At 33.0% G+C, this 23,663-nt stretch overlaps 4 protein-coding genes across 12 annotated transcripts; 3 read left to right on the top strand and 1 right to left on the bottom strand.

Annotated features, from left to right (window-relative positions):
* Window positions 1-3,251: 3,251 nt before the first annotated feature.
* Window positions 3,252-9,595, top strand: TBL14 (TRICHOME BIREFRINGENCE-LIKE 14). Of its 6 annotated transcripts, none has more exons than XM_068614485.2 (5): window positions 3,252-3,682; window positions 4,672-4,935; window positions 6,077-6,424; window positions 7,727-7,922; window positions 8,493-9,595. In XM_068614485.2, the coding sequence occupies exons 2-5, from the start codon at window positions 4,779-4,781 to the stop codon at window positions 9,319-9,321; spliced, it is 1,530 nt and encodes a 509-aa protein (XP_068470586.1). In that variant the 5' UTR covers window positions 3,252-3,682; window positions 4,672-4,778; the 3' UTR covers window positions 9,322-9,595. The 6 variants fall into 6 exon arrangements, with proteins under 6 accessions (XP_068470586.1, XP_090155114.1, XP_090155116.1 ...); XM_090298988.1 differs by having other exon boundaries at window positions 3,340-3,682; window positions 8,500-9,595; XM_090298990.1 differs by having other exon boundaries at window positions 3,340-3,682; window positions 7,727-7,926; window positions 8,500-9,595.
* A 1,559-nt stretch (window positions 9,596-11,154) lies between these two features.
* On the top strand, window positions 11,155-13,779 carry PUR5 (phosphoribosylformylglycinamidine cyclo-ligase, chloroplast / phosphoribosyl-aminoimidazole synthetase / AIR synthase (PUR5)). The gene is made up of 8 exons (XM_068614484.2): window positions 11,155-11,763; window positions 11,845-11,939; window positions 12,040-12,141; window positions 12,212-12,271; window positions 12,700-12,872; window positions 12,959-13,061; window positions 13,152-13,310; window positions 13,477-13,779. Exons 1-8 carry the CDS (start codon window positions 11,460-11,462, stop codon window positions 13,645-13,647), a joined length of 1,167 nt encoding a protein of 388 aa, XP_068470585.2. The 5' UTR covers window positions 11,155-11,459; the 3' UTR covers window positions 13,648-13,779.
* A 1,839-nt stretch (window positions 13,780-15,618) lies between these two features.
* On the top strand, window positions 15,619-22,978 carry LOC137812491 (U2 small nuclear ribonucleoprotein auxiliary factor-like protein). 4 transcript variants are annotated; one of them, XR_016518819.1, is made up of 7 exons: window positions 15,619-16,070; window positions 16,397-16,511; window positions 17,496-17,663; window positions 18,169-18,298; window positions 19,119-19,218; window positions 19,664-19,730; window positions 19,823-22,978. XR_016518819.1 is itself a non-coding variant. In XM_068614483.2 (7 exons), exons 1-7 carry the CDS (start codon window positions 15,882-15,884, stop codon window positions 19,863-19,865), a joined length of 726 nt encoding a protein of 241 aa, XP_068470584.1. In that variant the 5' UTR covers window positions 15,619-15,881; the 3' UTR covers window positions 19,866-20,167. The 4 variants fall into 4 exon arrangements, 2 of the variants coding, with proteins under 2 accessions (XP_068470584.1, XP_090155111.1); XM_068614483.2 differs by having other exon boundaries at window positions 18,255-18,298; window positions 19,823-20,167; XM_090298985.1 differs by lacking the exon at window positions 16,397-16,511 and having other exon boundaries at window positions 18,255-18,298; window positions 19,823-20,167.
* LOC137812490 (ABC transporter G family member 5) lies at window positions 20,590-22,719 on the bottom strand. The gene has a single exon (XM_068614480.1). The coding sequence runs from the start codon at window positions 22,717-22,719 to the stop codon at window positions 20,779-20,781; it is 1,941 nt and encodes a 646-aa protein (XP_068470581.1). The 3' UTR covers window positions 20,590-20,778.
* Window positions 22,979-23,663: the final 685 nt, after the last annotated feature.

Below are 23,663 nucleotides of genomic sequence, written 5' to 3'. Positions count from 1 at the left end.
CTACCACATAAGCACCACTTAACGCCGTTTAGTGATATTTAATAGAAATGACCATTTTGAATACATTTTAAAAAACTTAGAGACCAAATTGAATTTTTTAAAAACCACTTTACCAAATTGATTATTGGCTATAAATATAGGGACGAAAAAAGTAATTAAACCTATTTTTTTTTAAACTAATGTTGAAAGAGTTAATAAATTATTATAAATGATACTCTATAATTAAACAACAATATATGCATAATTAATTTCCTTTTCGAAAACATAATTATTTGTTTATATTATTTTGTTTTAAAACGCGCTGTTATGCCTTTTTGGGTCACAATAATAGCTTTTTATGTATGTTATTATTGGTTGTGTTCATCAAGTTTAACTCACTTTATTTTATAATTTAAACCAAGTTAATTTTTTAATATTTTTTAATTTCTTTACGTTACATCTCAAATTTTAAAAATGGTAACTGCTTCATTTTTTAATATATATAATTTCGTCTCAATTTATTTGGATTTACCTTGATAATGGTGAAATGCACATGTAGGAAACATGTACAAGTATTCAAACATGGTTTTTAGTATTGAAGTAGAAAAACTAGTTGTAGGAGTTACTTGCTTCTAATGGAATGTTTGAGGCTCATTAATGGCTCCCATGTTGACTTCTAAATACAAAAGTACCATTAACTCAGTATGAAGAATGAAAGGCTAGTAAAAGAGAATGGTAACGTATTTTCGCTGTATTGTGACTTATAGAGTACATTATACTCTGTTTTTTTCTTTAAAGTCTCATCATTTCTTAAAAATATTTTTTATTTAGTTCTTGTTTTTCAATTTTAAAACAACATTAAATGCTATTTTATCATTTATTACAATTTTATCTTTTATCTAATATTTTAATGTTTAATTAGTTTAAATATACGTATTTATTGTGGCGTAGAAAACGTGGAAATAAAATATTTATATTTTTTATTAAAATTAAAGAAATTTATTGTATTCATTGATTTTTCTAAAAACAAGTATTAAATTGTACTTAAAAATAAACATAAGAAAATAATAAAAAGTAATCCCAGTTCATGAATTAATCTATCTGGCGCGTGGGACTATAAATGCATTTGTTCCAAAAGAGGGATGACTCACCAACTTTAATTATTACTCCGTAAAAATGGGTTTGTTTATAAAAAAATGAAAAGAAACTACACTTAATAATGTGAAATTATATTTTTAGTAACATAATATTCATATATATTCTGATTTTTAAATATACATATTCTGATTTTTCATATTTTAATAAATGCCATTATTTTGTTTAATGGGATCAAATTAATTAAAAATTATGAAAATTCAAAAATTAAAATTAAAAATTAAATAATATTTTAAAAAATTATATTTTTTATAAGTATAATTATCTTTTTTGTCTTTAAATTTAATATTAATATTCAATTTACTATAGTGATTTTAAGAAAAAATCAATTTGATTCCTGCTGGATTTTCGTGTTAATTGGTGATGATGTGATACACAATAAATCAAATTTATGTACACTTGTCGTCTACGTGTAATTTCTTTTTTTTCCTTCATTCATTCTCTCCGTCCTATCAGAGCCTCCATCCTTCCCCCTTTGCATCAACATTTTCCCCGATTTCTCTAGCATCTTTATCAGGCCCTCCCACTTCAATCTTAAGCATTGGGTTAAAATAATTTCTTATTATCTAACAAATTCTCTTATACTCATATTTATTTGTCCAATTCTACTACTGCAGATACTTTGAAAAGTCATACTTAGGAAACACCACCAGTCCCAAAACAAGGGAGAAGCTAGCAAACACAAAGTTGGTTCCCAACACATCTTTCAAGAGGTTAATCCAATAATTATGCACCGATAAAGACATTAAACTAAACTGTCAATCTAACCGTAACCGTAACCGCAACCGCAACCGCATCATCGTCGCAGGTAGTTCCACGGTGACGCACGTCGTGCAATTCCTAGTGTGGTTCCTGACATAGAGGCTTGTGTTTGGAACCCAAAAACAAAAGCAGAAGGTCGCATATGAGATTCATGTGCTTACTATAACCAATATTTCCAATAGGGCTTGTTTGATTGAAATGGGAACAGTGTCTCCACTACTATAACAGAAAATCCTAAAATCTAAGAAGGAGAAAACACTTTAATCAATCATTGATACGAAACCCTAAAATTAATGAAGGGGAAAACACCTTCATGGTGGAGTGGAGGTCTTGACGGTCCAAAATCAAAGCGGTGAGAGTGAAGGCTGGAGTGAAGGTCCTAACTAGAGAGAATGGATGGAAGGAAGAAAAAAACTCCCTAAAAGTTGGTGCCTACTTGTATAGTCCACGTTTGCATATTAATGACACCGTGTGCCAAATCATCATCAGCTAACATCATTTGTAAAAATTTAATAGAAATGACAAAGTTACATATTTTTTAAAAATCCTTTGAACCAAATTGAATTTTTTAAAACCACTATAGTAAATTAAATATTAACCTTAAATGCAGGATGAAAAAATAAGTATACATTTTTTATAAATAAAATAAAAACATGAAAAAGTAAATATTTATTAAAAAATATGGGAAATATGAGTTTTGTTAAATTATAAGAAAGGTAAGTATATATTTTAAAACTATAATGAGTATGAGTACTCTATATGGAAGTAAGTTTAAATTTTTCCATTGAATAATACTTTTAATTTCTTAAATGAAATAAAATTTGAATTTCTATAAAAATAATTATATATATAGTAATTATTTTCCTTAAATTAAGAAATTAGAATCCAGTGATATAATTTCTGAATTTCTAAAAGATTTTTTTACAGTCATTATATTAATAGCGATGTCTAGTTAATTACTTTTTGGTTATTATTTAGGTATGATATTAATTGCAACGTCTGATTATAAACTTTAAAAGTGTCATTACAAAAGTATGTTAGTATTTTTTAATAATTGGACGGTATATTAGGTTGAATTGATTTTTAAAACTTAAAAGAACTTTCATTAATTTTTGTACGGACTAAAATTACACATTAACAAAATTATAAAAACTAAAAATTGATTTAGTTCGTAATTTATTACACCTATGTTTCTTGCATGTTTTTAAAAGATAATATAAAAGAATACGAAATATATAACTAATATTCTCGTTTAAATTATTTTTTATAACATTCTCATATAAGTTTCACTATTTTTTATCTAATTTATGATAAATGTAAAAGATATTTAAAACGGGTAAAGGAATATAACCATTGAAAAATAATATATAAACTCTATTTATTTATACTCCTAATATAAATATGTTAAATAAAATTTAAGCACATGTTTAGGCGTTAAGATCCAGATTTATGCTTTTATTCTCAGGGGAAGTGAACACTAATCATCATATGCAATCACGATTCCCATAATACCTTCTTTTATTTTCTTAATGACAGAAATATCCCTCATCTCGTCACCAAACAAAACAAGGTATCTAATTGGATCCCTGGCGGTGAGTCACGAACGAGACAAAACCAGTAAAACAAGAGCATCACTGTCACCATCATCGTCATCTTCTTCGTCCTCCTCATCTTCTTCTTCATCAATCTCAGGGCTAACTTCGTCTTTTCATCTACAAAGGCAGTGGATCTGCCATTGCGAAAAACCCTACACAAGCCAATCAAGTTGCACCAGCAACCACCACAGGTTCTTATTCCATTGCCTTCTTTTAAAATTGTTGGTATTATTGATATTAATGCTGGAATACGTTTTATGTTTCATTTCTCCAGCTTTATTTTCGCTTATACATTACGAGCATCCATTTGAATTTGAAGGTCTGTGTTGCAAATTGCAATTATGCATGGAAATATATACGTTGAGTCGTGATCATTATTAGGCAGAAACGGCAACATCAGTTGGATGTTGGTTTTGGATGTTTGGAGATCTTATTGAATTATTAATGGAGATTTTGTGTGATTTTTCCATGATGTGTGTTTAGCATCGGTTAATACATCCACACTCTCGTTTTTGCTTCATGAACATAAATCTGTGTTTTGGTGTGATAAGATAATACAATTCTGTTCAAAGGGAAAGTTTGGGATCGGTTCAATGGGAAGTTGTTATCGGTTGAGTATGTGTCCATGACAGAGATGTGTGTTTGTTTGTGTGGAGTGTGATTATGAAGGTGAATAATGTGTTGGTGGAAGATGAAATGCGGTTCCAAGGAGGTGATTGTTTGTTACTTGTTTGCTTGGCCTATTTGAGTGCTAAAACATTTTTTTAGGTTGGATGAGACTGGAGTTCCTAGTGGGGCATTTTTAAAACCAAAAAGTTTGACTAGGAGAGAGATAAACACAAAGGCACGGAGTGTTAATTTTTTTTATTACATTGTCTTCTATTCGAACTGTGCAAGAGGAGATGCGTATACTAAACTGTGAAGTACGAATCGAATGAAAGAGTATGTATACTTTCCAGTACTAGACAGTTCCATTAGGAAAGAAAAAAAGGGAAGTGTGAGATAATTTTTTAAATTGTTTGGGAGGAAAGAAAGATAAAATGAGCTGTCACGTGGACTTTGCTTCTTTCTTTACTTAATTGTAGACTTCTATGCTTGAATACTGATGTCTAGCTCCATATATTTTTATTTTCATGTCTTTATTTGTCTTTCTGATCCTTTCATTCTTATACTCACACAGATAAGCCTCTGGAACGACTAGAGTTACTGGAGATATTGTGTGATAGATATTTCCTGAATGTACAGTCTGAGTCAAAGATCTGTATTTGCTGTATCGATTAGGAACAGATGAAAGGAGGACATATTTATAGCTTTAAAGGGAGGTTGATTTTCCTGGCTCTGGTTACCCTTGTTCTCTTTACCACGTTAATGTGGACATGGGAGAGAAATCCAATAATAGCTATGACTTTAAGATCAGCTCAAGAATGGTACCACTTACCTTCAGGTTTGTATTCCAGCCAGGAAGTACTTAATGACATTAACCACCTCTGTCTTCTTGATGCTTTGGTACAGATTTCCTGAGTTTGAAACAATTTATGCCGTATCTTAACAAAATCTAAAATGGAATCTGCTCCAAGAGTAGATAAACTAATTGATAGAAGCGAAATATTGTACTAGGAGGAATGCTTGTACCTGTAATTTTTTAGCATGTTCAGATATTGATATTAACAATAATTTAAATAGTCTTTGAATCTGATATGTCCAGGTTCTTTAACTTAGACTAATCAATAAGGATCTTGACATTCATATGATGAAACATACCTTAGAGAAGCTTGGTAAGGTTCTTGAACTTAGACTTAATTGATAAGGATCTAGATATCTCTTTGGGTCTGTTTGTACTAACTTCTCCATAAGTTCCTTCTAGGAGAGAAAAATAAGAGGAAAAATTGAAATTAACTTCTTCATAAGCTAAAATTAACTTATGCATAAACTAACTTGTAGAAACTCTCTCATATAGCCTCTCTAAATTTTAGCTTATAAAGAAGTTAATTTAATTTTTTCTTCTCATTTTTCACTTCTAGAAGAGCTTATGGAGAAGTTCATCCAAACATGCCCAAAATAATTAATGCTTTTAGCCTTGTAGAACTTCTGATAGAAACTCAGGTTAGTAAGCATGAAGGAATAGTTTGTCACTGTTATTACAAAATCAGGGAAACTATTCTCTTCCAAGGATTTCCCCTTACAACGGAGCAATTTTCTCAGTTTAGTCCATGATTTCCCAATACCCTTTCCCCATGTACACTTTCTGTTATTTATTCTTTCTATAAACTATTCTAACTGACTGACTGTCCAACTTCCTGCCTACCAACACTGTTATTTTTATTTCTTCTAGTATACAATCTCTGCTCTTTCACTTCCTGACACATTATATTGGTCCCTAACAATTTCCATGGTAAAAATAAACATTGTTAATTGCATGTGTGTCTGTCAATTTCCCTAATAAGTTTGACATTTTCAATTGTATTTGCCTCTTGTTGGATCTGTTCATCACTGTTCCATTGACTGATAATTAATTGATTCTTACATCTTGTTGGTTTTGTTAATTAACTGTACACTGAGGACTTTTTTTATGAATGCATCCGCAGCTGATGCCCCTATTGAATCTGTGGGAACTCCAACACTTGAAAAATCCATTACACCCAGCTTAGAAAATAGAACAAAAATTCAACTTGATACTGAGGTTGTAGCAGCTGTAGATTCTATACCTGCAGAATCTCCAAAAACTCAATACAATCAAAATTTCGCACCTCCTTCCAGAAGTATAGGAACTCCAACACTGGGAAAGGGTGGGAAAAAATCCATAACCCCAACCACAGAAAATGGAACAAAACTTCAACTTGATTCTGAGGGTGTGGCAGCTATAGATTCTATTCTTGCAGAATCTCCAAAAACTCAATACAATCAAAATGTCACAGCTTCTTCCAGAAGTCAAGGTAGATTCTTTTTGTTCCGCTCTTAAGTTCATTACAATTATCTTCCACTCTATGAATACATACTTCTTGTCATCATTGTTCTGCAATTACTTATTGTTTTCTGGGAACCCTTCAAATAGCTGCTTTTGAGAATCTGCTTGGGCTGCTCTCGGGCTACTGAGTACTGGTCTAAGCTGTAAACAAAGTGAAGAATTTTGCTATTTAAGGGTGGTTGTTAATAAGACAAACTTATGGGATCCCTTATCTACCCTAGAGTCAAGAAGTATGCCAATAGATTCTGGTTCCCCTGCTATCGATAAGTAGCACTTTACTAGCTATTTTACTTTTAGTACTTGCGTAAGTAGGATACAAGTTGAAGATAACAATGACATAAGAAAGTTTCCTCTTAAAGCTTCTAATTTCTTAAAATTTGTTCTCTTTGAAGTGGTTGCCTGTGTGGAATTCAAATTGGATAACAAGGTAACAAAGATTCATTTCAAGCATTTTAATATCCGAACTTGATATTCTCTTTGAAATTGGTTATTTACTTGGGAATCATAAGTTATTTTACTGGAGTTCTCCACTATCATGATATCCATGAATTTTTGCAACCTTACCCTAGAAGTTGAATTCTACTTTCAAATCTTAAACTTTGTTGAATAACTTCATATATTTTGGGAAGTATTTTGAGATCTTAAAAAAAGAAGGTTAAACTCTTATTGAGAGTCTCCTCCTGATTCAGAATGGATTACGCATATTGAAAGGCTATAGTATTTTTGGGAAAATTATATTATCATAGAATGTAGTTTTCCTATTATTTTAATGATCTTTCATTATTTTTAGAGATTTTATGTTTGATTAGTATTTATCTACGCTTTTATAATTGATAAAAAATATGCAGGATTTTATTATCTTTGGGCAATGAATAGATAATACCCTTTAGGTGCCTCATGTTATTCACATTTTTCCCCCATAATTGATTATTGATATTCTTAGAATATGAAACTTGAGTTGTAAGAACATTTTACCCATAAAGGAGCACTCTTACTTAGTTTATTACTTTGTTAGACGATTATCTTACCAGAAGAGTGCTAGTGGTTTCTTAGTCCAGAGATTAGCTTCTTCTTTGTAGTTACATGTTTACTAGTACAATCTAGACGTTCTAACTGGGGACATTGGCCACATTACTTCAACTAATGCCCCAGAAAATTAGCAAATAGTTTTCAGATTCTTGTCTTCTCCTGGTTTAATATGCTTAAGTCTTGTATCTTCAACAAAGTTCACTGGTTGGATTTAGTATTGATTGGATTTCTCCTTTTGCAGTTTGTAATTATGCCAAGGGTAAGTGGATTGCCGACCGCAGGAGACCGCTGTATTCTGGGTTCAACTGTAAGCAATGGTTATCCTCAATGTGGTCATGTAGAATGACACAACGACCAGATTTCTCATTTGAGGGATATCGCTGGCAGCCAGAAAATTGTGAAATGCAAGAGTTTGACCGGTCTACATTCTTGAGAAAGTAGGTATAATTCTTTCTTCTTCTTAGATCTAGTTCTTAATAACACATTTAAAAAAAAATAAAAATTATCTGCCTGCTACGTTTATTCAATTGCTTATATGTAAATATGCTTGAAAGCTTTCTGATTTTATGTCAAACATAAATAACCTTGCATCATTTTAATCTTCATTTTATTCGGTCTGTACTTTTTTTTTGCGTTTGGTTAAATCAGAATTTCTAGTAATTGTCTTTACTCTTTTTTGTTTTTCTTTGGATTAAAGAATATAACGGAAGTGTTTGAATTTCAATTTAGGGATCTGTTTTGATAAACTTCTCCGGAAACAGTTATAGGAGAGAAAGAATGGATGGATGATCTTCTCCATAAACTAAAATTAGATATGTTAAAACTCAATCATAGAGTTTTCTAAATTCTTATTCTTAACTTGTGTATAAGCTAATTTTAACTTATAAAAAACTCATTTCATTTTTTTTTCTTATATATTTTCTACTAAGTGTTTACATAAAAAATTCTTCTATCGGATCCTAAATAGTATTTAGTTAAGTGGTATTTGATACTAATGTGGAATGTAGGATGCAGGACAAAACAATTGCTTTCATAGGAGATTCGTTGGGCCGGCAACAATTTCAATCTCTAATGTGTATGGCCACTGGTGGGGAAGAGAGCCCAGAGGTTCAAAATGTGGGATGGGAATATGGTTTAGTAAAAGCACGTGGAGCTATTCGTCCAGATGGTTGGGCTTACAGATTTCCCAAGACTAATACCACCATCTTATATTATTGGTCAGCTAGCTTAAGTGATCTGCAGCCCCTTAATATCTCAGACAAACTGTCAAACGTTGCCATGCATTTAGACCGTCCCCCAGCTTTCATGAGTCGGTTCCTCCATCGCTTTGATGTTTTGGTTCTTAATACAGGACACCACTGGAACTGGGGGAAGCTTACTGCGAACAGGTGGATAATGCATGTTAATGGAAAGCCAAATGAAGACAAGCAGATTGAAGTAATTGCAAATGCCAAAAACTTAACAATCTACAGTATAGCCAGATGGCTTGATTTGCAACTTGTGTCGCATCCTCGGCTCAAAGCTTTTTTCAGGACTATATCTCCTAGGCATTTCTTCAATGGAGATTGGAACACTGGTGGAAGCTGTGATAACACTATCCCATTAATCAATGGAAGTGAGGTCATGCAAGAAGGATCTACTGATACAACTATTGAAGGTGCTCTAAAGGGTACAAAGATTAAGATACTGGACATAACTGCTCTTTCTCAATTGAGAGATGAGGCTCACATGTCACGCTACACTACTAGAGGAACTCTTAATTCTAGTGACTGTTTGCATTGGTGCCTACCTGGTATTCCAGATACGTGGAACGAACTCCTTGTTGCTCAGATATAGGCTGTCATAGTTTAGGCACCTCTCCTTGTTTACAAATGCATTAGCAAACCAGAATCTGTCCATTATTTATGGTCTAGGAAGACCAATTTTTTTTTTTTTCATCCAATGATGTTCATTTATTGTTTTCTCGCTAAATGGGAAAAGCAGGGAGACCTTACAGCCCCATCCCATTTTCATTTTTAATGAAAGAACAATTAGATGAACATTAACCACACAGGCATCAGCTATAAATATCATAGGCATGACCAAAGTTGACATGGCCTTTATTGAACAATTTGAAATCATTTTGTACTTTCTATGGAGGTATTTGTATTATAATTGATTTCCATGAGAGCAGAGTGAAAAAAAAATCGGTATTGAGACTTGTAAAAGATGCTTTTGCATTAAAAACACCATTTACTTTGTTTCCGATCGGAATGTAGTTCTTTATTTATTTTTTATTGTGAGCTCTGTATCTGGTTACAAGCTTATCTATCCGAGAAACAGAGTGAAAACGGATTATGTTTTTGAGTTACCATTTCCCTCATTTTCTGTTGAACCAAAACTCACTTTTTATGTCAGAATATTGAGAATAATACTGTATAATTTTGGCATTTAATTTTCAAATTTAGTTAACCTTTTTACTTATCTTTTCTTACTATTACATGTGTCTGTTTTTTTTTTAAGTTTCACCCTAAAAATTATCACTGTGAAGCTTTGAAATGCCAACTGATTTACATTCTACCTATAACTTCAATTATGTCTCTGTACTTATTTTAATATATTATTTTTTTATTTTTTATTTTTACTTTTTAATGAAAAAGATAAATTAACTAATTTGTTAACTTTAGAAACAAGATTAAAATTTCACTTTTATACCATGTATATTCTTTAACATTGTAAATGTAATTGTAACTTGCACTTGTAGATACAAATTATATAATTTATATATTAACATCCTTACATGTGAAGCTTATATCTCTTTGATGTAAAAGAATTTTAGGTTAGAAAAAAATTCTGAAAAAATTCTAATACATATAAAATAATGGCAATTTTTAATCATTACTATAATTAAAAATAAAAAACAAATTAATCATTTTGAAAATAAAACATAAAATTAAATCTAACTTAATTAATAAAAACATAAATTGATAATTTAATATCTATACCTATATATAAAGGGATTCCCCTCTTAACTGCTCTTCATTTTTTTTTTCATTTTATCCTTATATTAATATTTATTTTTATTATTGTATTATGGTCATTGTGTCATTTCTTATTTTTTCTACAATATTTGGTATACGCAGTGGATACGGTTTTGAATTGAAAGAGAGGTGAAGGAACGATTTAGTTTATTTTCAAAATCAGTTACATTTTATTAATATTTTATATATTAATATTTTATTTTATTTTTATTTTTATTATTTTGTAACTGTTTTTTATATATATATTTTTTTAAAAGAACATTTAAATATAAAGAAAATTCTCCTAAATAACCGTTTTTGGTTATTTTTTAGAGAGTTTTGAATTTAATTTTTTATTTATTGCTTTTCTTTTTAATCAGCAGGTTTTTATTTACGAAATAATTTGAATAAGAATAACTGTTAATTTATTTACGAAATAATTTGAATAAAATATATTATTATTTTTTTACTTTTTACTGAATAATTACTTATAATTCCATATTTATTATTGCTGGTTCTGTTTTTATATTTTATAACAATTAACTATAAATTTATACGGATAATATAAATGAGTATATAATATATCATTTATTCAATTTTAATATTAAAAATAATTATATATGCCTATCTTCCCACTAGTATTTATTATGTGTGTCATCTTGACACAGCCATACTTTGAAGTTTACGATCATCCAATCCAAAACATTAAAATTATCTATCAAACTCGTTGTCATCTCATTATTTTATTTTTATATTATTTTATTCTAATACGAACTTATCCTTTCATTAACCAAAACGACGTTGTTTCAATTATTCTATTAGCCCTCCACAAGAATCTCTCTCCCACTATAAACCCATTAGGGCGCGCTTTTCCCCGGCCTCCCACACCACCGTATCTCCGCCGCAGATTGCGTCACCGTCGTTGCTTCTCTCACACTCACTCTTCGTATCTAAATATCTTCCTCAGTCTCAACAATGAGTCTTTCAGCATGCGCAGAGCTATCACGTTGTTTCGCCGCCGCAGCATTCGCGAAACCTAATTCCGGCAAGTTCAACGCCACCGCCGTAACAAGCCTCGTTGTACGCAGTCCAATCGTTCGTGACGGCGCCTTTTTGTCAGTTTCTCGGTCGAGGAAGGCCAGCAGAATAGTCGCGGAAGCTAGTCAAGGTCTTACTTATAGGGACGCCGGCGTCGACATCGATGCCGGTTCCGAGCTCGTGCGCAGGATAGCGAAGATGGCGCCAGGGATTGGAGGCTTCGGCGGTTTATTCCCTCTCGGTATCGTTTGACTCTTTTTTTTTTACTCTTTGTTTTTCGTTTCTTGTAATTGAATTTTAATCGAACTTGTTATCTGAGTAGGTGACTCGTACCTCGTTGCCGGAACCGACGGCGTGGGAACGAAGCTGATGCTTGCGTTCGAAACTGGAATTCACGATACTATTGGGATTGATCTGGTAAAAGCTTTTATGCAAGTGATTTTTTATTTATTTTTTTAAATTTGATTTTGCGTTTGTGTTTGGTTTTGGAGTTTTGAGCGTTATTTATTCTGCTTAGGTTGCGATGAGTGTGAATGACATCGTAACTTCGGGGGCGAAGCCTCTGTTTTTCCTCGACTACTTCGCCACTGGCCACCTTGACGTGGACGTGGCTGAAAAGGTAATTTCTGTGCTTTCTATTGAACTTTGAGCGAGTTGTGAAAGCTTATTCGTGTTTTCATTTTCTTCAGGTCGTTAAAGGCATTGTTGATGGTTGTAAGCAATCTGATTGCGTTCTTTTAGGAGGAGAGGTAATTGATAAGTTTTTCTGCTTGTTTTTTCACTGTATATAATTGGATGGATATCGGTCTTGCCATATCGTGTTGTCATGCATTCACGTTTGAACTGTGATGTAACTGGATCATACATTCACTGCTAAAATTAGATTTTTTTTTAAAACTTATTGGGAGTCTCAGATATTGAGTTGAGGGTACTTAGATGAATGATTGGATATTTACAGGCTTGACATTGTGAGAAGAGTGATAGAATCCTTTGTTGGTTAAGCTTGAACTTGTCGTATAGATTTTTGTGATCTTACATTGTTTCCAAGATGATTAAGTATATGAATATATTGTTGCCAAGATGATTAAGTATATGAATATATTGTTGCCAATATCCCTTCTGTTATGGTTTTTTATATTTCTCTTTTTGCATATACTTGATTTTATATGCTTCTCAGACTGCAGAGATGCCAGGTCTCTATAAAGAAGGTGAGTATGATCTTAGTGGCTGCGCAGTTGGTATTGTGAAGAAAGACTCTGTAATCAATGGGTCAAACATTGTTGCCGGTGACGTTATTATTGGTTTACCATCTAGTGGGGTTCACTCTAATGGTTTCTCACTTGTAAGAAGGTTGGTAGAATATAGAATCTATAAGATTTTATTTATTTATCATGGATTATCAGTTGTTGCTTAAATTTAATAATATGTCTGAACAGAGTACTTGCTCAAAGTGGTCTTTCACTGAAAGATCAACTTCCTGGTAGCAATATTACAATTGCAGAGGCTTTGTTGGCCCCAACTGTTATCTATGTCAAACAGGTCATTCTACATTCTTTATGACAGACTTTAAAATACCATTTCTTATTTTAAATTCCTTCCTTTGACTCACTCTTATTTTTTTAAATACAGGTACTTGATTTAATTAGCGAGGGAGGGGTGAAGGGAATTGCCCACATCACTGGCGGCGGTTTCACCGATAATATACCCCGGGTTTTTCCAGAAGGCCTCGGAGCATTAATATACGACGGCTCGTGGGAAGTGCCGGCAGTGTTTAAGTGGCTTCAGGAGGTAATACATTTTTCTGTAACGCTCCTTGAATAAATATACTCAATAACAGAAAAGAAATAATTTCTTATTTCTTATCAAACAACTATGTATCTTAATTTGGTGTTCAAAATTTTATTGTGGAAAGAAAACATATATCACTAAATTCATTGAAAACCTCTCACATTAGGCTGGGAAGATAGAAGACTCTGAGATGAGACGGACTTTTAATATGGGCGTAGGAATGATCCTGGTGGTTAGTCCAGAGGCAGCTAACAGAATACTCGAGAACAGAGGCCAAACTGACAAATACTACCGCATTGGTGAAATTATAAACGGCAAGGGAGTGGCCTTCAGCTAATTTTAATTGAGCTTAATAATGTTGTACCATTTTGATACTTCTTCAATGGAAAATTTGGGATGAGATTTGAATTTTCGGTTTACTTGGAGCTTAATAAATCTCCCTACATAAATGTTACAAAATTTGCAACAATTTTGCAGATGTCAAGTTGCTATTGAAAAGTATTACGTTTATCTTGATGTCGATCTCGCTTTTAGTGAAAATGATTGAAGTATAATGATCTTGTGATTTTAGGGACTTCTCTAGAGAGAAAGTAATGGAAGAGGAAGACTAATTCCCATGTATATTATTCAGGAATAAAAGTTTTGAATAAACTGCAGCCAATCACGTAGTGAATTTAGAAAGGAAAATAAATAAAAGGGATCAGATTAAGTCAAAGAATCTTATTTTGACCCAAAATCAATCATATCAGAATAATAATGGTTTCGAACAGTCTTTCTAAGTTGGTGCACATATGTTCAGTATGCTCAACTTGCTTACAAGAAATTGAAAGTTGGACTACAATTCTTTAGTAAGATTACTTATTGGCAAATATGACATTAACCTTTTCCTTTATTTATGAAATGTCTATCCATTTCTACCACCTTAGTTTAGTCATGTAGAAGTGATTTTAGGTTATAATAATTAGGTTCTTGTTATTACAATCCAATTTTATTACAATACAATTTTACTGGATAAGATCCTTTCAATCTGTAGAATATCCTGGGATATTGCTTTATACTCAACCTTTACACTGCTCTTGGCCACAAAACATATTACTCCTCTAAGTAACCAAGTTTCTCCAACAAATGTGCTGTAGTCTGATGTCGATAATAGTTATTTATTATCAATAATTAGATTTTATATACAAATTTGACTGATTTTGAGTACTGGTGACCCTGCGGGTCATGCGGCGGTCATGAACTTACTAATGTAGCTTGTGATCCGTTTTAGTTTATCCTGTATAATTTGCAATTTGCGCGGTCCAATAGCCGGGCGGGTTGGTCCATTAACTTGTGTAATTTTTTTTGTAAAAAAGAAAATCATACCCTCTGTAGTGTGATCTTTATCTTATTTTAAAAAAATTGAATTTAATATATTAAAAAAAGAATATTTTATTTTAATAATATAAATGAGTTAGTATTAAGAGTGACAAATTTAATTTTAAGTAAAAACTTATATTTAAAATTTAATAATAAAAAATAATATAAAGAAATGATTTTAATAAAATGGTTAAAAAATTAGTCATTTTTTATAAGATACTTTGATACATTTATATAAATATACAGAAAAAATAGATGCAAAACAAAAATTTAATTGTTTTTAATCAAGTTTTCTGACAATTCTCATACTTGAATTTATATTTTTGATCTTAATTAAATGAATTAAAACATAAATAAAATTTTAATTTTTCAGTAATAAAAATAATTTTTTTTATAATTAATAAAATTTTAATTTTTTATTTTTTATGCGGTTGGCCGGATTACTTCTTATACGCGACAGATCAGTGAAATGAACCGCATTCCTAACACAGGATGAACCAATTCAACTCGCGTATACGAGACGGCCAGGTCGCATTACTATCTCTAATTTTGAATAATGATAATTATTTTGACACTCAATTTATACCATCACCAAAATAAAACATTTGGAGGCCATCTATCGTTTGAAGGTATCTTAAAAGTGCTCTAGAAAAAAAGGATATTTAAATATTTTTGGTCAAAACACTATTAAATTTCATCTCTTCTTCAAAAGAGTGTTTCACAAACATGGTGTGATATTGAACATATTTTAAGACATACCTCGTATTTCTTATTGTAAAAACTGATATATGCTTTAACATATTTCACTTTCATAATTACCAATAAAATTTAGTTAATTATGACGCTGTTTCAAATAATATATTTTTTTATGAAAAATACTATAAACAATGTCTTTTCGTTTTTAAATATAGAAGATATAATTATTTTGTTCAACTATGATTTATTGTTAAATTTTGGTTCTAATCAATAATTTTCCCCTCTGTTCTTTCCCTGTCATTTCAAATGACACACCCTCACCCTAGTCCTAGTAATTCTTTTCTGTAACTACTAGTGTTATACTTTCTACATCACTCTTTCATTTTTAGACTGGATAGAAACCCTAATTTTTTTTCTTCCAATTACGTGATAGCAACTCCAATTTATTGCTTTTGAGTGAAGGTGGATTCTAAAGTTTGTAGCTTTGTCACAGTTGAAGCGTAATCTTGACTTGGGATGGCGTTTGAAGGCTTTGATCCCATCTTCAGTAAACCCAAAGTGGAATGGACTTCTCAAAGTTCTTCTCCCTTGTGTCCCTTTTTCGTCCATGTTTATGCCCCTGATTCTTCTCACCTTGTTATTCATGTCACTAATACCTGTGATGCCTTGGAGGCTCGTCTTTCACTTTCCATGCTTGAAGACATTGTGAGCATTCTTGATCACCCTCACTTTCTTGCATCATTATCTGTTTAAGGAAGAAATGCGAGCCACATTGTTGGTTCAGAGAAGAACTGTTAAAAATTAAAACAAAAAAAGAAAATTGTTGATTCATTTTGTTAAAGAGGTTAAATAAAGCTCAAACGCCTTTTGTTTGTAATTTTTGCTTGAGTTGTGATGTTATTGATCCTGAATTTCAAATGTTTTTTTCTTTTTCTTTTATTATGTTAGTTTGCTTAAAATTTCTGAAAAAAAAAAGTATTGCTATGATTTTGTTTATAATAGTGATTGCCATTTTTTGACCTTTTGTGCAGAGGGATATTGTTGGAATAGGGGGGTCCTGGTCAGAGTTTGCCAATTATTTTATAACATCCCTTAAGTCACAAGATCTGAAGCTGGTTCTAGAGGCAGATTCAAATTCTGATGCTAGTTAGTATTCTAAGAACATCTAGTCTTCGTTTTTTTGGATATTTTAAAATAAGAAACATCATACAATGTATTTGTTTTTTCGAAATAAAGTTAAGTGCAGAAGTGAGTGAGCACCACCTTCTTTATTTTGGATTTCAGTCCTTCCTTGAAGGTCTGGATCAATGAAATTCTGGGGGATTTAAGTTTTTTTGCGTTCAGACTATGATTTATTAAAAACATGTGTTCAGTTCTATAAGTGTGTGTGTGTATGCATTAAACTTCTGTCAAATTTAAATAGGAAACAGGAGTTGTCTGAGTTGAACTAATTAAAGTTTGTATCACCATTTAAGAATTTTGTCACCTCATGTTCAAATGTGGGGCCAAATAAGCCCTTTTTATGTTATGTAAGCGCGGAAAAGTTTCCCTATAGTTGCCATCCCCATTATTTTTTGAAGAAATTTTAAGGTTTTCGGTGCATAATTAAACTCTTTATTGTGGCTGTTCTTTAAGGGGAGTACCTGGCCTTAGCCTTCATGATCATTTGTGCTATTAGTGTATGGCATTAGACTTAATGAAGATGGTTTTGGTGACTTATCAAATATGGTGGCCGTGTCACATGTGGTTAAATGTTGTGTTATGGAGGTAATTGCAAAGTAGATGACTGTGGAGTGGACAATATAAGTTGAAAGAAATCAAAGAATAAAGTTGTTGCATTGCATATATGTAGTGAAACTTTGCTTAATTTTGATATCTTTAGCATGATTTTCTTGTTGTTCTGTTGCATAGCATCTTGATATCATTTTGATTTTGATATCTTTCAATCCTGGTATTTTGATTCAATTTGTCTCCTGCTAATGCTGCTGTCTGTGAAATGGGGTTGCTCTCTTGTTATTGCGGATTATCTTTTGTCCTGATTCAGTAATCAGTTAATAATTTATTATTTTTCATTTTAAGTAAGCATACTAATTGGTCACTGCTCCTTGTTTTTCAATGCTAATATTTCAGGTATTAGTCATGCGAAATTAGTAGCTAAGAAATCAAAAGGGATGCCTTTGATCACCATTCCTCTTACCAAACTTGTGGACTCCACTGCTATGGAAGTTAAGTGCAATTTTTTCTCAAGCCTCTTTGATGCATTCAAAATGAAAAGCATGGAGTGTTCTCTTGTAAAAGGTGTGTGTCCAACCCTTTCAAACTATCAATCTTTTGAATCTTTGGTCGTGTTTTTTTTCTAATCATGTTTGTAAATGATCAATACATTATGCTTAATGATGTTGAATTTTTAGGCTATAATTTAGTCATTCAAAGCTAATTTGTTGTAAAAAATGAAATTTTGTTGCATAGTTATCATTCGGAAATTCATTGTTCATGACTGGACCAATCATTGTTGTAACTTGTTAGCTTAAAACTTATTTTAAATTGTTTTGTGGTTGTCATACAACAACATATTCTTGTAGTTCATTTCTTTTATTCTTTGGTAAAAAGGTTTGGATTATATAGTGGTAATTGGAGGATATGAGTTGCTTTGGCTTTTAAAAATGGTCAGTTTAAAAAATAAAAAAATGCTTGCCATGTGGTCTTGATGATAAATTGGTAGGACTATATTTCTTCTCTGATATTGATAATTTGTTCATGTCTTTGATTCATTGTAACTCATATCTAGATGTGCCTTCCACAGATGTGGGGAACATGTATATAAACTTAGACCTGGACCTATATAGCCTATGCTCTGGAGTTCATTGTTACTTTTGTTTGTCCTTTCAGAACAAGAGCACTCTGCCCGGACAAACATGTTAGCAGCTGAAAAGGTTGGATAGCCAAATTGAGTTCGAACTTTTACAGCATAGGCTCTATATATATTATAATTTTTCTGGTTGGTATCTATAATCATAATTTTTGGTTGGGATTGCAGAGCAATTGATTTGCATTCCTCCTTTGTGTTGGTGTTAAAGTTTTATTCGAAACTTTCTGAATGTCATTAATAATGGCTGAATATTATAGAGTTCTCATTCGTAGTGTGAAATTCATTGTTATATTATGAATTACAAGTTTAACAGAAACTGGACCAGAGATGATGAAAAAGATGAAAATATGTCTTTATTGAAATTAAATATAAGAATTAGTTCACACAAAAAATGAAAGTATGAAGAAGTACTATCAGGTGTTCAAGAGGTCTGAACTCTCCACATTTTCCTAGTCAGCCTTATAATGCGCTTCTCTTCCTTTTTATTCTCCTTAACTCTACTTGCAATTGCAACTAAATCTATTTAGTAGCTGTTTCAGTTGAACAGGGGTCTAATCCTCTCCTTCCTTTTACACCCTCCTAACAGAAGGTTGCAACCCTCCATCACAGTATATGATTCCTTTCATTTTCATAGGCTAATTGTGGGTTTTTTCTTTGCTCAAAATGTAATTTTGCCTGAATGATTTATATTAAAAACTTTTAGATTATATATCACCTTCAAGATAACCTCAAAATTTGATTAGAATGGGATTTTGTTTATTCTTTGGTGTCTTGGATGAAAGTTTTAAATTTCACCCATCTGCTCTTAGTTGTAAGTTGGTAAAATTAGATTGTCCCTATTATCATTGTAAGCTTAACACGAATACTCTTTTTATGCTTATCAGGAAAGAAATGAAACCATTCAGCTGGAACAGCGGCAAAAGTTTCAAAAGATTAGCGACTTAGAGAATGGTGTTTCTACTGAGGGATTGCAAAACTCTCCAGGTAAAGAGTCGGTCTTTTGCTGATAAAGTATTTCCAAATTTGTCATCTGAGTCGAAGGTCTTACCAACCAACTTGTCTGTAGTACTATAGTATACGTGATGAGACTGAACAAAATGTCTCAATGCTGACTAAAGTAAATTATATGAATTATCAGGTCTGTCTGTCATCTTTTAGTTGTTTAACTATTTCTTCTGCTAGGAAAACGGTAACAGTCTTCTTAGATATATTTTCTTATGAATCAAGAAGAAAAACAAAACTGAGGGATAAAGAGAAGAAAGACAACCTCTAGCCCCACTTGAATGTTTTCTTATGTTTGGGAGCTTCTGCTTATATTTTGCTGCTGCTTTATTGCAACTGTTTTGGCTTGTATTCACCATCCCTTGGATTTTAGTGCTTCAAGCATTAATGAAAACAATTTGTGTTTCACCTTCCTGGTGACATGCAGATAAGCAAGCAGCTAGGGATGGAGGTTCTACTAAAGTCAAGAATCGTAAGGTGCCAGCATATCGCAGGCAAGTTTTCTTACTAGCTTATTAGCCTTAATTATAGTCCTACTGCGTACTGCTTTTCATCATAGTAATACTCGACTTTTTTTTCTCAGCAGGACCAAAGTAAGAGGGGCCCTCTTGCGCGATAGTGAGGAATGAGTTATAATTCAGTTCTCATTCAAACCAGTTGCTTAGTAGGAAGGAAGTGAAAGAACGAACAAAAGAAAGTAGCATTCCATTGAATTTCAGATATTTTTGCTTGGCTTAGTGGATTGGGAAAAGTGATGGGATGGGAGACTGAGAGCAGGGCACAGACGAGGCAATAGGATGTGTTGTGTTCGTGTATGTTTTCAACTTTTCATGGTAAAAGCTGGAAGACACCTTCGAAAGAAGAAATGTATTTGGTTGAGAGTTCCCATAGAAAAGATAACATAGTTTGGTTATGTGCCACTTGATGATAATACTTATTACGGCCAGAGTGAATTTAAACTAATCTGACATTAGTGAACGTGCTTGTATATTCTACAATTATTTAAACGTGCATAATCTTGATTGCCAGACAATGAGCTGAAAAAGAATGATAAGTGCTACATTACAGAACAGACACCTCTTCTATATATATCTTAGGTATTAGCATTCGTTAATTTTAGAAACAATTAAAAATGAATCCTGAGACAAGTGACCAGAGAATAGTTATCGTAATGTTTGCCAATTGTAAATGCTCAATAATTTGGCATAAAAAAGTTACTCAGTTCATTCATAATCAACAGTGCAAGCTTGGTATAGAATAATCCCATTTTCTTTGTTCTTTTTTCAGGACAAAGGCAGTGACATTGGCCAAGCCTGAGATGATTTAAAATGAAGGGAGAAGGAATCTAGATGATGAGAGAAACACAATATTGTGAATTAAGTAATCATGTAAAGCAAAACCAACATAATATCCTGTTAGTACAATTTGTTGGCACTGACCAAACCTATAATTCTTTATGCTTTTTTTTAGAATATCTTCATCGGTTCCTATCAGAAGAAAAATCCAAGACACGTGAATGAGAGAGAGAGAGTCACCAAAGACTTAGTTGGTGAAAACCTTGCCAAATCTCCTTTGGGAACATCTGTATCTAAGAATAACATAAGCGATGAACCTGTAAACCAAGATGAAGCACACAGTAACCCCAACATTCTTCCATCTGTTACTCTCTCCCCCGTACCCTTCTTCTTCAAGCACATCCTCTCCGCTCTTAAGACATGCCCCAAACATGTGCTCCAAGCACTTCCCCGAGTTGGAGAACTCGTTGATCAGGAACCCTTCAAAAGGATACTTGAACAAGGATAAATAATGCATGAAAATCCAGTAATTTGGAATTTCTTGCTTTGATATGAAGTACCCAGAGAACAAGAAGAATGACCCTATAACACCAGCAATCACTGAATTACCAACAATAAAATTAGGCACCAGAGCACTAAAACACACCACAACTGAATTGGCCGTGTAAAGAATCAGCCATATCAGCAACAAAAAGTGCAAAAAGGCCAAGAAATTCCGGTTGAGACCAACAAGCCAGTACAAGGGCATTGAGAACAAAATGGCTAGGATGAGAAGAAATGGCAAGTAAACTAGGCCATTGGCAATTGCATAGGATGACACACGGTAGCTTCCACAAGATGTTTCCTTCATTAGAATCTCCCTTTCTTGCAGAAAAATGGGTAGAGCTTCTATGCTGCTTGACAACAAAAACGTTAATATGAAAGCAAATAGACCCACCCTTTCATAAGCTCCCTCTAGATCATCCTTAAGGTTACAAAAGATGGAACCCACAACCAACCCAGAAACCAGCATCTGAATTGTCCTACAAGCAAATAGCTCTTTTGTACGAAATATGTTCTTGGAGAACCTATGAGTGAGAATCATAGTTTCTGTCAATCTAGAATTAGCAAAATCAGATGTGAAATCCATTCCAACGTAGATGGTTTCTTCATCAATTACCTTGGATTGCTGAAACAGCTGTTGCAAGGTAAACTTACCATTCCTAATCTCACCGGCTTCATCATCAACTTTCTTCTGTTGCATTGTCCCCGGCAATTGCCTTGGAGTTTCCACCTGAACTGGCACACATTTCTGTTGTTGCTGAATGGTATCAATGGACTCAATGGCAAATTCAACTACATTGACATGAAGAGGAAGCTCCAAACCGCTCAACCTTAGATTTACACCAAGCAACTCAGCAGTTCCATGGTGCAAAACACTTCCATTGGCCAACAACAACAATGAACTGAACAGCTTCACTATTCTGAACCCGGGTTGATGGATACTAAGGATTATAGTTCTACCTCTTGTGTCAGCCATGACCTTAAGCATGTCAATTATTTGCAGAGCCGAAGTACTGTCAAGCCCTGAAGTTGGTTCATCAAGAATCAGCACTTTTGGATCATGTATGACTTCAACACCAATGGAAACTCTGCGCCTCTCACCACCAGATATGCCTCGGACCCTATCATCGCCAATTCTAGTGTCAGCAACGTGGTCAAGTCCAAGCTCCTTAATCAATGACTTGACCCTGCAGCAAAGTTCCTCCTTAGAAAGCTTCAGCCTCAGCTTTGCACTAAACATCAGGGTTTCTTCAGCTGTAAGCAAAGGAAACAAAGTGTCCTTTTGTGTCACATACCCTGAAAGCTTCCTGAACTGAGCTTTGTCCACAGGCTTGTGGTTCACCAACACAGTACCACTTTGAAGGCTATGTTTTCCAGCTAGAATCTCAAGCAGTGATGATTTGCCTGCTCCACTTGGCCCAACAATTGCAAGGATCTCCCATGGTTTGGCTTGGAAACTCACATTCTTCAGCACATGCCTTACTCCACTGCAACTATGTTCAGCTTCTGCTTCCTCTTCTGGCTCTTTACCATCTTGTTCAGTGTCAAGTTGTGCAGATTTGCTGAAGAGTTTAAAAGGGTGCTCCGATTTGTGTGTGTGGACGGTGTAGTTTATGCCAACGGCCTCAACCTCACAGCCTTGCATCTTCGTTTGAATAGGTTGCAATTCCTCCTTTTTCTATGTGTTTCTCTCGGTTGTTTCTATTCTACTCTCTTCTAATTCCCGAACCCATTTTCCTCTCTTCCTCTCTTCCTCTCTTCCTCTCTGTTCTATATTCTGTTTTAAATCAGTGGTTTTGGCCTCTGCTACTGACAGTGAAACAATGTGTGGTTCTAAGGGATTTAGCTGCAAAGACACTCTGCTCCTCGAACTTTGTATATAAAGTTCACGTGCACTTCTTGCTATTTTTTCACCAATTTTACATATTTGGACACAAAGATGCTTGTATAAATTTAAATAACTAATAATTTAAACGTAACTACTCAATAATTTAATAGTATATTTCTCTATAGTTACTAATGCTAGTGGATATAACATGCTTTCAGTAAGAATTAATATTTTTTCAGAGATGATAAGTATCTTTAACTAAAGATAATCTTTGTTGATTAACGTACCAAACTGAAGGTCTAAAATTTTATCTCTGGTTTTGACGCGGAACATTGAATAATTCACGTGAATCATTTTGGTTTCTCGTTGTTTAATGGACAGCTATACATCAAACATAACTTGGATGTTGTTGCCAGTTGCCAATGTCAACTGTGAAATGAAGGATGCTAAATCAGAACTGTGAATGGTTTTGGTCTTTTGGTGCATAATTGATACAGGTATGGGATTAGATTCGTTCATCAACGTGCTGACATATTTTTATTTATTACAATTCAGTTTCTTACACTGTTTATTACACAATACTATACTATTTTACCTGCACCATGATGTTTGAAACAATTTTTTAACACTTTGATGTCGTGTTAGCGATTGATCCAATTCATGCAATAATAACAATGGAACCTTTTAACAGTGATATATATGTACAAACAATGTTCAAGTTTGTCTTGATCAAATTAGCTAAATCAAAATTAGGAACAATA

This window comes from Phaseolus vulgaris, chromosome 2, assembly GCF_051622355.1.
Source record: "Phaseolus vulgaris cultivar YP4 chromosome 2, ASM5162235v1, whole genome shotgun sequence".
NCBI lineage: Eukaryota > Viridiplantae > Streptophyta > Magnoliopsida > Fabales > Fabaceae > Phaseolus > Phaseolus vulgaris.
The sequence above is the reverse complement of the archived record's forward strand: the minus strand, read 5'-3'. Positions and strand labels throughout refer to the sequence as shown.

Coding starts and splice junctions, on each gene's coding strand:
- TBL14 (XM_068614485.2), top strand. CDS start 4,779: ATGAAAGGAGGACATATTTATAGCTTTAAAGGGAGGTTGATTTTCCTG. Junction 4,936..6,076: donor ATGGTACCACTTACCTTCAG/GTTTGTATTCCA, acceptor ATGCATCCGCAG/CTGATGCCCCTATTGAATCT. Junction 6,425..7,726: donor AGCTTCTTCCAGAAGTCAAG/GTAGATTCTTTT, acceptor CTCCTTTTGCAG/TTTGTAATTATGCCAAGGGT.
- PUR5 (XM_068614484.2), top strand. CDS start 11,460: ATGAGTCTTTCAGCATGCGCAGAGCTATCACGTTGTTTCGCCGCCGCA. Junction 11,940..12,039: donor ATACTATTGGGATTGATCTG/GTAAAAGCTTTT, acceptor TATTCTGCTTAG/GTTGCGATGAGTGTGAATGA. Junction 13,062..13,151: donor CTGTTATCTATGTCAAACAG/GTCATTCTACAT, acceptor TTTTAAATACAG/GTACTTGATTTAATTAGCGA.
- LOC137812491 (XM_068614483.2), top strand. CDS start 15,882: ATGGCGTTTGAAGGCTTTGATCCCATCTTCAGTAAACCCAAAGTGGAA. Junction 17,664..18,254: donor GGAGTGTTCTCTTGTAAAAG/GTGTGTGTCCAA, acceptor TTGTCCTTTCAG/AACAAGAGCACTCTGCCCGG. Junction 19,731..19,822: donor AAGGTGCCAGCATATCGCAG/GCAAGTTTTCTT, acceptor TTTTCTCAGCAG/GACCAAAGTAAGAGGGGCCC.
- LOC137812490 (XM_068614480.1), bottom strand. CDS start 22,719: ATGCAAGGCTGTGAGGTTGAGGCCGTTGGCATAAACTACACCGTCCAC.